The following is a 15,059-nucleotide window of genomic DNA, read 5'->3' as shown; positions in this document are numbered from 1 at the left end:
CTCACTCACTGTACATAGTCATCATGGATTAGTGAAGGGAATCTGCTCCTGGAGTTTCTCAGGGACCCAGACTGATTGGGGGGTCTCTCTTTCTGTATGCTTCTGGAGTTTGTTGTAGCAGAGAAAGGGCAGTGTGATTAATAATGCATTTACTCTTGAAAGCATTTACCTGAAAAAGTCAGCCACCATTCATACTGTTGCCTAATGTGTGCATCATTGGCTGTGCCTAACGTCATGCACAGAAAGGGCAAGCTACCACAGTCTGCCTCTAGTTATCAGTTATTCAGCTTGCTGTCCCCTATGCAGGCAGAACATACCCACCTCTCTCTCAGTGTCAGACAAGCCAAAATTCCCATCCAGTTACAGCATCAATCCCAAAGTTAAGAATCTCTGGGTGATAGATATTGTTTTAAGCATGAGAGAGGTGGTGCTCAGGTGTTTTGACATCAGGTCCAGCCCTCTCTTGAAGTCAGAATCTATGGGCTAAAAACACAGGTTCTCTGTCATCCTTTCACCCAGTATACAGTTGTGGAACTGTCGGGTAATCAGCCAACACTGCCATTCAGAGAAGGGAACGGTGCAAGACAGCAGTTCCTAATCTGTAGTCATATTGACATCTAGACGGGCGTCTGTTTCAAAAACTTACCTACTTGGAGAGTGAAGAGATTTTTGTGATCTGGTGTCTCTGGTCTCTAAAAGGGGTTCCCCAGTCCATTATTCTTCACAGCTCTCCTTCAGCCTTCCTGGGTATTCTTTCTTTTCTGTTATTCTCCTTGGTCACCTTGATGCATACCCTCCTTGGAGACGGAACAACATTCTCAGCTTGCCTTCTGCCTATAAGATTTGGTGCATAGGGGTCATTTTAAGTCTTGAACAGTCACAGACTTTTTTTTTTCAGTTCTTGGCAATGCAACTCTCTTATTAGGTTTCTTGCCTATTTGATTCCAGTCAGACCTCTGTGTCAATAGCCATACCCTCAGCTGTAGCCTGATTTGTTGTATTTCTCCTCCTCTCTCCTTTCCTCTTTTCCTACCTGCCTTTCCAGATATTACTACTGAAGTCTTGAGCCTGTCAGAGCTCATTGGGAAAGCTGCACCCTCAGGTTCTTTTCCTTGAGCCATTCACCCAGCTGAAGGCATTTATTTTCATGGTGACAACCTAATTTCCTTTGCTTTGAATATACTTAAAATCCATTTAGAAATGTTGGCACTGTGCATGCTGGTCGTGTTTTTTATTTGTTCCTTTTGCATGGCTGAGTTTCATTTGTCCTTTGCTGCTAAACGGCCCTCTCAGGTTTGTATTTTATCATTTGGGGTTGAGAGGCAGTTGGCTCTTCTAACCCTGCAAGTCCCTAGTTTCTGAACTCCATTCCTGCGTGAGAACCAGCCACTTCTTCTTGATCTCATTCCATTCTTTTAGTACTTAGATGTAGCTGATAGCAACTGACGTCTATCACCAAAGTCCCATTTTCCAGCCTGTTTCTTTTGAGCTACGAGTCTGTATCTCGTCTTGGGTTATTGCCGGCAGCAGTTTCACCAGATGCTCCTCACTGCGTAAGGGTTACCACACTTCCGTTGTCTGATGACAGTGTCCTCCTCACTACCTGCCCATTAATCTAATGCCAGTTTTAGGTTTTTGTTTCAGCAGGGCCTCACTTGTGCTACCAGTTTCTGAATCAGTCAGGTAGGCTAGGTGACCTTGTAATAGACAATTCCAGAATTTCTGGAGCTGAACACAAGAAAAGTTTGCTTTGCTTCTTACAGATCTAGTGCAGTGCAGCAGGGGGCTCTGCTCCTTAAAATTATGCAGGGATCTGGGGTGACAGAGGCTTCATCTCAATATGTGCTTTCACAGACACTGGAGCAGCAGGGAGGGAACATGGATGGCTTAATCGTGTACCTGTCCTTAAAGCTTCTACTGGTGAATAACATTTCTGCTCATTTTTCAATGCCTAAAGCCAAAAAAACTGGGCAAGTTCAGTATTACCATTTGTTTAGAAGGTAAAGAGCAGAAAATATCTGACGAATATCACTAATGGCTACCACACACATCACAATATTTATGTGTTCCATGTTTTTCCTGGAAACTTACCTCTTCAGGCCTGCTGTTGGATGGATGCTCTGGGTTGATGTCAACCTTGGATTCCCCTTTGCCAATATATTTCCTAGAAAAAATTCCCATGTTTTTATCATTTTTAGCTTACACTTTCGTTTTGGTGTGATAAAGCTATTTTAGCTTCTTAAGAAAGCTGCGACATAGGGCTAAATATATTTGTATATTAGAACATGGCTTTATTCTGTCCTTACATCTGATTGTTAAGTTGGCTAGATGTGAAATCCTGTGTTAAAATCATTTAATCATATGGGGCGCCTGGGTGGTTCAGTCGTTAGGCGTCTGCCTTTGGCTCAGGGCGTGATCCTGGCGTTCTGGGATCGAGCCCCATGTCAGGCCTCTCCGCTGGGAGCCTGCTTCTTCCTCTCCCACTCCCCCTGCTTGTGTTCCCTCTCGCACTGGCTGTCTTTCTCTCTCTGTCAAATAAATAAATAAAATCTTTTTTTAAAAAAATCATTTAATCTTAGAATTTTAACGGCATTGCTCTATTGGCTTTTAGTGTCTGGTGTTAACTGAAGAGTTTGATGCTGTTCTGATTTCCCGTCTTCTATGTGAGACACACTGCTGGTCCCCTTGTAAGCTTTTAGGATCATCTCTATTTCTGATGTAACAGATTTTCACAGTACATCTCTGTCTCTGAAAGTACCTTAAATGTGGCACCTTTGTGGGTTCATTGAATTTAGACATTTGTGTCCTTCACTTTCGAGTCTTGTATTATTTCTTTGTCCCCTCTGCCCTGTCCCCTATAATCTCTTTCTGGAGTCCCTTTCATTGGATATTGAACATTCTGAAATTATTTTCTGACTTTTTACACTTTTTTCATTTTTTGCGTCTTTGTCTTTTTAGTCTAATTCTCTGGGGAGACTTTTTTTTTCTAGTGCCATTTTGTTTTGGTTTGGTTCTTCTACTTTTAGCTTTTATTTTTCTTGTTCTGTCACTAGCTTTTCTTATGTAATATCTTAACCTATTTGCAAATATTATAGTATTTGTTTTTTGTTGTTTTTCTATGTGTTTTTACTTCCTTTTTTTTTTTTTAAGATTTATTTATTTATTAGAGAGATGGTCCAGGGAAGGAGAGAGTGGCAGAGGGAGAGAGAGTCTTAAGCAGACTTCGTACTGAGCGTGGGGCTTGATCTCATGACCCTGAGATCCTGACCTGAGCCCTGAAACCAAGAGTCAGATGCTTTAAGCAACTGTGCCACCCAGGCACCCACTTCTTTTTTTTTTGGCTTCCTAAAGTTGGATTTGTCTCTTCTGGATTGCCTACCCCCTTCCCCCTTATTTTTGTGTTTCTTTGTTTTGATTTTTCTCTTTCATGTTGGAGACTTTGATTAAATGGTTGTTGATATTAAATTGGCTGCTCATATTTAAGAATAAGATATAAAGAAGTAGAATGAAAACTTTTTAGCTTGTGTAAATAGATTTTGGTGATTGGTGGGCTTCATTGGAAGGCAATCTGGTGGTAGTCTGACGTTTTAGATGGGACACCTCACACATGTCCTTATCTGAAGTTCTTTAGCATTATTCAGCCTTCTAAAGCAGAACTCTCCTGTCTCTTGCCTGGGTGGAAGGGAATATATGCATGGCTGCTGGTATTGTGGAAGAAGGGGATGTAGATTTTCCATTTATTTCCCTTGTGTTTCATGAGCTTCTTATTCCAGACCTTTATTTTGCCCAGCTGCCTGAATCTACAAATTGTGCTTCAGTTTCTCCAGAGAATAAACCTTCAGTTTCCTGCAGTGGGTGAGGATGTACTTTCCTGGCAATGTAGGCTGAAAGGAGAGATCTAGCATTTCAAGTCCTCTTCCTAGCCCCGTTCTCCATCTAACGTAGTAGCTGGATATTGAGTCTCATGAGAGTTCCCTGGTGGGAGTCACTCTTTCTAATCTCTCTCTGTGGGTGTTTAAATTATGATCTCCTCCATTTTGCTAAGTCAGTTATTTTCTGTTTTCTTTGTCCTTGTAGATTAATACCATTGGTAGCTTTACTGTGAACAATCTGCCAATTTTTTTTGAAAGATTTGTTTACTTGAGAGAGAGAGCACGAGTGAGCAAGCAAGGGAATGACTGTGGAGAGGGGCAGAGGGAGAGAATCTCTAGCAGACTCCCCACTGAGCTCGGAGCCTGACACAGGGCTCAATCCGAGGACCCTGAGATCATGACTTGAGCCGAAAGTGAGCCGGATGCTCAACTGACTGAGCTGTCCAGGCGCCCCAACAATCTGCCATTTTTAATCAGAACTCTGCCTTTTTTGTTTGTGTTGTTTTAGATAATTTTGCACGTTTAATTTTTAGCTTGTATAATTTTATATTAAGATAATAAGATATTTAGTTACCTATTCCGTTACTGTTGAATATTTAGCTGGGCTCCAGTGGTTTGTGTTTTTTTTTTGTCATTTTAATTAAATATCTTTTTAAACAGTATTTCAGAATCATTTGCATTATCTTTCTATGTGGTTTTTATAACCAGAAGGCATTGTGCAACCCATTTGATCCTGTTCCCTCATTTTACAGGTGAGGAATCGGAGGTTATCCCTTGGTCAGACAGTCCATAAGTAGCACATCGCACTTGCACCCAGACAATCTGGCCCAGGGTCTGCTCTTGATCACTGCACTCTTCTGCATCTCCATTGAGTTAAGCCTTAAGCGCCCAAGTTACTGTCAGTTCAAAAAATGTTTAAAATTGCAGTGCTTTGTGGGTGCCTGGGTGGCAGAGTCGGTTAAGCACCTGACTCTTGGTTTAGGCTTAGGTCTTGATTTCAGGGTCATGACATCGAGCCCTGCGTCAGGCTCCATGCTCAGTGTGGAGTCTGCTTGAGATTATCTCTCTTTCTCTCTCAAATACATAAATCTTTTTTAAAAATTAAAAAATAAAATTGCAATGCTCTAATAACTAGCAAGGTTGAACATTTTTCTATATGACATTGTATTAACTAATGCCTTTTTCCCCTTTAGTTTGTAGTCTTTCATCTGGAAAATTTGGGACATTACTTAGCGGCTCATGGGACACCACTGCTAAAGTCTGGCTGAATGACAAGTGCATGATGACCTTACAGGTACGGTAGTAGTTCTGTGTGAATGTTCTACATAATAATTAAATGTGATGATTCTGTGGCAACTTAAGTTAATTCCCATTTCACTCACAGGGTCATACAGCTGCAGTATGGGCAGTAAAGATCTTACCTGAGCAGGGCTTAATGTTAACTGGATCAGCAGACAAGACTATTAAACTGTGGAAAGCTGGAAGGTGTGAGAGGACTTTTTCAGGTGAGATCGGAGTAGACAACATTTATAGTCTCATCACTTCATATTCACTCCAGTGGTGTTTTCTCAAAAGCTTAGAAGCTTGAAATGGTATTTGAAAAACATCCAGTGTATTTGAAGCATTTAATTTGGGTAAATGTAACTTTTCTGACAACTAATATTTAAAGTCTTTTAAAAGACATAATGAAACCTCTCATAAAACAACTAGATGTTGACTAGTAAATGGCTAATTGATGAGCATATAATATGGTATGCAATTTGTTTTTGGTTTAACAAGTTCAGTGTGAAACTTTCAAGCATAAACCTTATTGATGGTGGGTCACTACTGTTAATTTCATATATGGAGGAAGATACCATTAGTGCTTTTGTGAATATTGAAGTACATTATTTAGTAATAACAAATTTCAGGCTTATGTTGGGATTTTAGGTGGGTAGTCTTTTTGAACCTCACCTATTAAATAACTCCTGCACTGTGGCATCTGCTGACTAATACTGGTGTTGATGATTTATTTGTGGAGCAGTTAAATTTTTGGTGTGAATTTTTTTGTTGTTTTTTCTCTCTTTTATTTTCTCCTTCAAAACTGATCACTAGTCTGGATAATACTTCAAGAAGTCCCTTTGTGAAGATAAAACTATCTATAGATGCACAAGTTGTAACTAAGCATCACTGTGTTCCTGCTTCCATACATATAATATATGTTATCAAGTTGTTATTAATCTTCAGTAGCTAATCTAAAGCAGCAAATACTGAACGTGGAATTGATTCCTGATCTCCTTTATTAGATCGTTAGCTTCAGAAAATGTTCTGTCCTTAAAAAAAAAGTAATATCTTCTGCACTGCCTCAATTAATATTGAAAGAAATTGAGTTTTATAAAGTTTTTAAAAACATTTTAAACTTTTTTATTAATGGATTATATGTATTTTTCTAGTTACATTGTTAAGAATAATGAAGTTTATTCCATAAAATCTTGCCTTATAAAATAATTGGTCATTAGTTTTTATTGTATCATTTTAATGCTTGCATTTATATATATTATGAAATGTTTCTGCTGATTTAAAGCCAGTAATGTTTGGTTTTATATTTGTGTTTTGGTTGAATCAGGGGAGAAGTTATGATTTGGATCAAAAGAAGTGGGATTATTGGGGCGCCTGGGTGGCTCAGTCGTTAAGCATCTGCCTTCGGCTCAGGTCATAATCCCAGGGTCCTGGGATCGAGCCCCGAGTTGGGCTCCCTGCTTGGCGGGAGGCCTGCTTCTCCCTCTCCCACTCCCCCTGCTTGTGTTCTCTCTCTCGCTGTGTCTCTCTCTGTCAAATAAATAAAATCTTTAGGAAAAAAAACAAAAGAAGTAGGATTATTGCAGGCAGGAAACTTGAATTCTTGTTTTAGCTTTTCCACTAGTTGTGTGGTTTCAGATAAATTAATCTTTCTTAACCTAATCTTTAATACTTTAATAAAGTTTACTTTTCTATAATAGTTTTTATTTCAAATTCTTAAATAATTGAAATCTTTTTTATAATTTAATTTTTCTTAATTTTCATTAGTGCCTTATAAATATTAATTTCAGTATTATGTTTTGAGAAATTTAGGGGCTATTACTCTTTGTCATGTTTGAATGTTTTGTATGTTATGAATTACTCTTGTTATTGGGGACGAAAAGTTGAAAATGAATTGTCAGGTAAAAATGAAGAATTTTTGGGATCAGAATCTTATTTCTGGAGAGCTTCAGGAAATAATTTGGAGAAGATAAGATAAATGTAAAATAACTTCTGAAGGCTGGTGATAAAAAATATTGCCAAACCTAAAATACAAATTTTGGTTACCAGACTTTTCTACAGAAAAAACTTAATTTCTCTGCTTTGATAATCAGTTATTACTACTTACTGACATGTTTTATAATGTTAGTTAAATACGTAGATCCATCATTGAAATCATCCATCTTACTGGTTTGTATTATTCGTCTTTTCATACAGGGCATGAAGACTGTGTAAGAGGTTTAGCAATTTTGAGTGAAACAGAATTTCTTTCCTGTGCAAATGATGCTAGTATTAGAAGGTGGCAAATCACTGGCGAGTGTCTTGAAGTATATTATGGACATACCAATTACATTTATAGCATATCTGTCTTTCCAAATTGTAAAGGTAAGATTAGCATACATTACATATTTAAAATTTTATATCGAGTATTGTTCGATTCCATTCTTGAGGTACGGGTAGGAGTGCTAATTATCAGTTTACTAACTGTGATTTGAATAATGTAGTAGCTTTATCTCATTAAGGATCTTCTTGTAAAAGAGAAAATTGTGTGGTCATCTTTATATTAATTCACATTTGATGGTTATGTCAAAAAGGTTTTGAGTATTTGAGGAAAGACTTTGTATAATTTATTGATGCAAAGTGCATAGATGTAAGGTGTGAAATACAGAAAATGTGATTTTTGAAGTTGTATATGGTATAAGTGACAAATACATAAAATGTAGAACTAATTTTAAAATAGTTTGGGGTTAAAAAAAAATCCTTATGCCTGCCTGGGAAGGTGATATGTAATACATGTATTTAATTTTATTTATTCAAACTAATTTTTCCTATGTTCATTAACTTAGATTTTGTAACAACGGCAGAGGACAGATCTCTGAGAATCTGGAAACATGGGGAATGTGCTCAAACAATCCGACTTCCGGCTCAGTCTATATGGTGCTGCTGTGTTCTAGACAATGGTGACATTGTGGTTGGTGCGAGGTATTTATATTCTAGTCAGTCAATGAATATCATGTGTCTAGACTCTGTAGTGTACAGAGATAAGCCATAAGGGAACTTCAGGTGAATTGGGAGACCATATGTATATTTCTGGACTGAAAAAACAGTACTGGGCATGACAACTTTTACATTAATGATACGTGATATATAACACTGGTATTGTACTGTAGGTTGTGCAGTCAAAACATTGAATGCAAAAGAAATTGGAGAAGATAGAGATTAGCGTGGGAAAACTTTCTGAAGAAGAAGAAATTTGAATATTGACAGATAAGGAGTAAGAAGGGAGATGATAATTTCTGTCAAAACAAATGGTATAAAGTGTGGCATGGGCATGAGATTGTGTGTGGGAAATGAAGGAAAATGGTGGAGGACTCATGCTGGGGAATAGTGGGGAATATTGGTAAGGTAGTAAGGCAGTAAAGCAGAGCATAACTATGGAAAACCTTGAATGCCGGGCATTTTTTAGATTCTGTGCTTGAGGTAAGCGGTTCTAGCTTTTGAAGAAGTGACATAATTAAAGCATAACCTGTGAATTATTACATTTGTAGGTTGGATTTAACTAGTGGTGACAGTGGGCAGGAGAGCATTTTAGAAAGCAGTTACAGTAATAGGGATGTGCCATTATGAAATAATATCCCACAGTGCTAATAGATAAGAGGCCAAAATACGAGATATTACAGAGGAAGGATGATCAGAAGAAGGATGAAAGCATAAAGCTTCTAACTTTTGATGATTGCATTAATAAAACTGGGGAAGTGAGAGGATTGGTGTGGTGCAGAAGGCGAAGACCTCAGTTTTAGACTTCTGAGGTCTGAGTGGGGGTGAACCACACTCATGCCAGTGGATCTGGTGTGAAAGGCAGAGAGAAAAAGAAAGCAGCAGCAGGGATAGAGGGTCTAATAAGAGAGGTGATTTACTTTTTGGCTGGGTCAAGTGCAGATTTGTTGGCTTCATTATTCCCCCCCCCAAGCATATTTAAAGTTGAAGAAAAATAAACAAACTGAAAGGGTGAGGTTCCTGTTAATGGAAGGTTAAGTAAGAATCCAAGTTCTCTCTAGAATTGGGGAGGATTAATGCATTTGAAAGTGGCTAACTTGCCCCTCCCACCCAAAACTAGAGGTTGGGGTTGCTGTCTAGTCCAAGGCGAGGCTGGTTTTTTCTTGATTAGGATTACATCACTAGTTAATCAGAGTAAAGACAGACTCCGTGTTTCCCAAAAGACAGATCATGAGCATCTGCTATTTTCTAAGCTTTATGGTGGGGATTTGAATCCTTTGTAAAATAAACAAACCCTCTGCCCTTCTTTATACTCTCGTTGCTATGTAATACTGACTTGAAGTGTATGTTTTGTCTCTAGATTTTTATGATGGTAAATGCTTGGAATTCAAAATTGTGTCAAATATATATTTCTCTGTCCTTTGCCAGTGACTTTTCCCTTAAATTATCTTTTTTCTACCCTAAAAATGGCTTTAGAAAGCAGCAGAGGATCATGTGTGAAGTCAGCATAGTGCTCCACTCAGCCGTAAATACATAGTAATGTGTCTCATATTCACAAACACAGATTATTTTTGCTTTGGATCATTCAGGTGTGATAATGTTCATGCACTATGGCAGCGACTTCATATCAGTTTGTTTTTTCCTTATAGTGATGGTATTATTAGAGTGTTTACAGAATCAGAGGATCGGACAGCAAGTACTGAGGAAATCAAGGCTTTTGAAAAAGAACTCTCTCAGGCAACCATTGATTCCAAGACTGGTGATTTAGGGGATATTAATGCTGAGCAGCTTCCTGGGAGGGAACATCTGAATGAACCTGGTAAATATTTCAGTGTATATAGTAGTAAAAAATGCTACCATGTTTGCCTTTGGGAATAATTAGAATGATAAGACAAAAGAGGTGGTTCTGCAAGTCATTAAGTGTTATTCTCATTGTCAGATAGGGATTTTTTTTTTAGAATTTTTACTGTTATACTTAACCACTGTGAGAAGCCATGTTCCTGCCTCTGTCTCACAGTTTTAAAGACTTTGAACTAAACTCCTCATAAACAGGAATCTTGTTTTTGTTTTAAATAAATGTCCTAATACTTAGCTCATGTATAGTAGGTACTCAGAATCATTTAATACCTTTTGGTTGATTGGATTCTCTGAGAGAGGGTGTATACACTAAAAATAAAAATGAGTTCAAAAAAGCAATGTCTGCTTACCCAGTTGAGGATCATTTGAGTTTAAATCAGAGGACAGTGGTTCTTTCGAATGAAATCTATATACATGCTTGATCTGTTATATCACTGGTTCTCAGAACTTCATCCATAGACCCCTGGGAATTCTGAGAGGCTTTCAGAATGTCCATAAAGTCAAACTAGTTTTATAACACTAAGCTGTTATTTGACTTTTCCATTGTGCTAACATTTGCACTTACTGTCCAAAAGCAGTGGTGGATTAAAAAAACTCCAAAACTGCTGACTCCTTAGTATACAAATCAAGGCAGTGGCACCAGACTGTTCTGGTAGTTGCTTTGCTCTTCACTGGCAGGTAGTTGTAGTTAAAAAAATAAAAATAAAAAAGCCATTTGCCCATAAGAATGTCCTTGATGAAGTTAACATTAAAAATTAATTTTACTACATCTCGACCCTTTAGTACATGTGTTTGTTAATATTCTAGTTGACAAATGTAAAGTACAGATAAAGTACTCCAGAGTACTTTGGAGTACCATGGTGTTTTGAGGATAAGTACTTGTGCATTCCTCTGAGTTTCAGGTTGAACTTTTTCCTGGAATGCCATATTTATTTCAAAGAACAACTAACTGTGGTTATTCAAGCTTCGGTTTAGGGCAGACATTTTTTTGTAAAAGAACAAAGTGACCATGTCACTTTAAGGAAAATATTAACAGTATTTATTACTAAAGATAAAATTCAAAACTCTCAAGTGAAAATTGAAATTTTGGAAAATTTGTATCTGCTACCAGGAGTTTGTAAGATAGACCAATGGATTTTAGTGTTTAATAGAGCATAAAAAAATGCATTGATATGATTTCAAATTCTAAAGTATAACCTTTAAAGACCTATTATTTGTAGAATATTCACATTTTTCTGAAAAGGCTATTAAACTAGTCATTTCTTTTCGAATTATATTATCTGCATGAGGTTGGATTTTCTTTATATACTTAAAACAACAGATTGTAACAGATTGAATGCAGAGGCAGGTATGGTAATCCAGCTGTTTTCTATTAAGAGAAACAGTAAAGAGATTTATAAATACATAAAACAATGCCAGTCTTCTCAGTAAATTTCTAAAACTATTCTCATTTTTCATTATTCAGTATGTAATATATGTTATTGTTTTCCATTAAGTGTACATATTTTACTTTTTAATTTCAAATCCAATATAATAAGTCAATTGATATAACCCACATTAATAAAAGTTCTTTGGGCTTCTGAGTAACTTTTATGACTGTGAAGAGATCTTGAAATCAAAAGTTTGAGAACTGATCCATTATGCTGTCATGTTTTTACTATTCTTAAAATTCTTTATAAAATGTAGTCTGTCATTACAGACGCACACACACACACATACAGTAAATATTTACTAAGTGCCCAGTGTGTTCCAGGCATTGTTCTAAGCTTTGGGGAATGCAGCAAATAACAAGAGGAACAATAATCTCTGTTCTCATAAATTTATGTTCTATAAAAATAAATAAGTAGTGATGTAAGTATGTCAGATAGTGATAAGTACCATGGGAAACAAAGCAGGAGTTGCGGTGTTTTGTAATTTTAGATACAATGGGTAGGAAATATATAATATTTAGGATAGCGTTAGTTGCTGTAACTAATGTTTTAGATAAACTCTAAAATCTCAGTGACTTAATACGGGAGAAGTTTATTTGTTGCACATTCAAAGTTTAGTTGATGGCAAGGTATGCTGAGCATGTTTGTAGGGCAGTTTTGCTCCATGGCCATTCAGGGACCCAGGCTGCTGAAAACCACCATCTTCAGCATGGAGCTTCCAAGGTCCTCTTGTGTAGAGACATTCAGCCATCGGACAGAATAAAAGGGGAGGGTAGAGGATGGTGGACTAGGCCTAGAACTGGCTCATAACACACCCGCTCAGATTCCACTGACCACTTCTTGGTGTGTGGCATCTAGGAACTGCACCTTGCTATAGCTTCAGTCACAGCTCTCCCCTATGGAATAGAAGCGTGAATCTCTGGAGGACACCTGGCTCTCTCTGCCATGGAAGACTTTGCTGAGAATTTGACATCAAGTCGTTAAGGAAGCAAGGGAGCAAATCTTGCCAACATCTGTGTGAAGAGTGTCATAGACAGAATTAAGAACCAGTGTAAAGACTCCATGGCTGAAGTGGGGAGATGGGTTGAGGGGAGGAGTAGTGGAAGGTGAAGTCAGAGAGGATGATATATTTGGCCTTGTACCTCATTCCAAGGACTTAGGACTTAACCAAGAGATGGGAAGCCATTGAAGGGCCTCCAGCAGAGGAGTGGCAGGAGTGCGTTCAACTTTTGAAAGAATTTTTGTGGTTGCTGGGTTGAACGTAGACTTTAGGGAGCCCCAGGGCAAGAGTAGGAGGCCATTAGATCAGTCCAACTGAGAAATGATGGGTAACAGTAGAGATGGCGAGAAGAGATAGTTTTCTAGATCTTTTTAAAATTTAGAACAAATAGAATTTGCTGAAGGATTGGCCATGGAGGTCAGGGAAATAGGGATCAGACTCTTCTGTACTTTTTGGCCTGAGCAGCTAGAAGAATAGAGAGTCATTCACTAAAGTGAAAGTGTTGTTAGACGATATTAAGTAATAAAACTTGCTTTATTTTTAGTGGGCTGGCTCCTTTCCAGTAGAAACATACTTTTTTAACCTTCCTCTGTTTATACAGGTTCCTTTTAAACATTATTTTCTTTTGGGCCACTTTCCAGTAGAGTAACATTTTAAAATATTTTAATAAAATTTTCATTAAACCAAATACATATTCTATTTTATGTATAAATTTTAAAGTTAAAATTTTTTTATCTAAGTGGCTTTGAATTTTACTCGCTATTCTACCTTTGATTCTTAAATATTTTATTTTAAGGTACTAGAGAAGGACAGACTCGTCTGATCAGAGATGGGGAGAAAGTCGAAGCCTATCAGTGGAGTGTTAGTGAAGGGAGGTGGATAAAAATCGGTGATGTTGTTGGCTCATCTGGTGCTAATCAGCAAACATCTGGAAAAGTCTTATATGAAGGGAAAGTATGTCAACTTCTACTTTCTAATTACCATTTATCTTAAAGCAGTAGACAGAGGTTTTCTTTTCCCTTTTCCCCATGCTAATAACATTTTCTTTGGTGTCTGACATTGAAAAATTCATTTCTATGGAGAAGATTTCCTCTTTTCCCTGCCTTGAAATTGATTTTTAAAAAAGCTCTTTCCATGTAGGGGAGCTGCATTTGATAGATTAGCCACTGTTTGTCTTTGGGTACTTACCATGCATAAGCTTCCCAACCATTCTAAATTAGAAGCTTCTGTGCCACCTTTCACCTAATGCTTTATGCCTCGCTATATTTAACTTGACAAGGTAGGAGGGACCCTGCAGGGCAGTGCTTATAATGCCAGCATGTTTTGCTGAGTGGGGCATGGTAACAGCTAATACCTTTTGGCCTTGAGATCAACCAATTGGAAACCCTCCTTTGGCCTTAGAATTAATATGTAGTTGTACTACATCCCCTGCCTCCACCCCTAGTGAAATGCTAATCTTGCAGCACACATAGATGGTCGCTATCAATCATCATATGCCAAGTGGAAGATTTTAACATTGCACTTAGGAGAAAGTTTAAGTGCTATAATAATTATTTTAAAAAGGACATATAATATCTATGATATATATGTCATTAATATGAACAGATAAGTTAGTAATCATTTATCTCCTTTTTGTATTCCTGTTGAAGGAATTTGATTATGTTTTCTCAATTGATGTCAATGAAGGTGGACCGTCATATAAATTGCCATATAACATCAGTGATGATCCCTGGTTAACTGCATATAACTTCTTACAGAAGAATGATTTGAATCCCATGTTTTTGGATCAAGTGGCTAAATTTATTATTGATAACACAAAAGGTCAAATGTTAGGACTTGGGAACACCAGTTTTTCAGATCCTTTTACAGGTAAGTTAGGAAAGTCTTCTGTACTTTCATCAGTGTTGGTTGATTTTTTTTTTTTTTTTTTGCTTTTGATGTGTTTAAACATCCATTATGATTAGCTGTTTAAATAAAAACCAAGATCTAAGATCTATAGCAGGTTTTTACTTCAAATTCATATTTTTAAACCTCAAATTATATAGTAATTCTGTATTTATAGAAACAATTATATGCTGTTCCTTTTAAACATTTTGTTTATTAATTCATTTATTTTAGAGACAGACCATGCAGACAGAGAGAGACCATGCACACGTGGGGGGGGTAGGAAGGGGCAAAGAGAGAGGAAGAGAATCTCTTTTCTTTTTTTTCTTTTGAGAGGAAGAGAATCTCAAGTAGACTCCATGCTGAGTATGGAGCCTGACGGGCTCGCTGTCACAACCCTTAGATCATGAACTGAGCTGAAATCAAGAGTCAGACGCTTACCTGGCTAAAGCACCCAGGCACCCCTTTTCCCTTTCAAAAATATAGCCACACTGTAAACTAAACAAAATTATGAAAATTTAATTTAGTCATATGAAATGAAAAGAAACTCAGAAGTTCCTTTATATAGTTACTCCTTTTAAAAATACATATTTTGGTTAATTTTAGTAAACAAATTCTTTTCCTCATGAGGCTAAATTGGTTAGTTGGGCATGAAATCTAGGATTGAACTATGGGTAGTTTTAGTTTACATGTGATTTGTATCCCACATAATGATTTTTAATTTTTTTTTTTTTTTTAAAGATTTTATTTATTTATTTGACA

The 15,059-nt window shown here is 37.2% G+C and overlaps 1 protein-coding gene across 2 annotated transcripts in view; it reads left to right on the top strand.

Moving 5' to 3' along the window:
- Positions 1–15,059, top strand: part of PLAA (phospholipase A2 activating protein) — a 40,705-nt gene that overhangs the window by 11,615 nt on the left and 14,031 nt on the right. For both annotated transcript variants that reach the window (XM_011237091.3, XM_002929090.4), the window contains exons 3-9: positions 5,066–5,166; positions 5,257–5,377; positions 7,347–7,514; positions 7,976–8,111; positions 9,776–9,945; positions 13,210–13,367; positions 14,063–14,282. In XM_011237091.3, coding sequence (XP_011235393.1) covers positions 5,066–5,166; positions 5,257–5,377; positions 7,347–7,514; positions 7,976–8,111; positions 9,776–9,945; positions 13,210–13,367; positions 14,063–14,282 — 1,074 coding nt within the window. The remainder of the gene's footprint in view (positions 1–5,065; positions 5,167–5,256; positions 5,378–7,346; positions 7,515–7,975; positions 8,112–9,775; positions 9,946–13,209; positions 13,368–14,062; positions 14,283–15,059) is intronic.

This window comes from Ailuropoda melanoleuca, chromosome 7 (genome assembly GCF_002007445.2).
Source record: "Ailuropoda melanoleuca isolate Jingjing chromosome 7, ASM200744v2, whole genome shotgun sequence".
Lineage (NCBI taxonomy): Eukaryota > Metazoa > Chordata > Mammalia > Carnivora > Ursidae > Ailuropoda > Ailuropoda melanoleuca.
The sequence above is the reverse complement of the archived record's forward strand: the minus strand, read 5'-3'. Positions and strand labels throughout refer to the sequence as shown.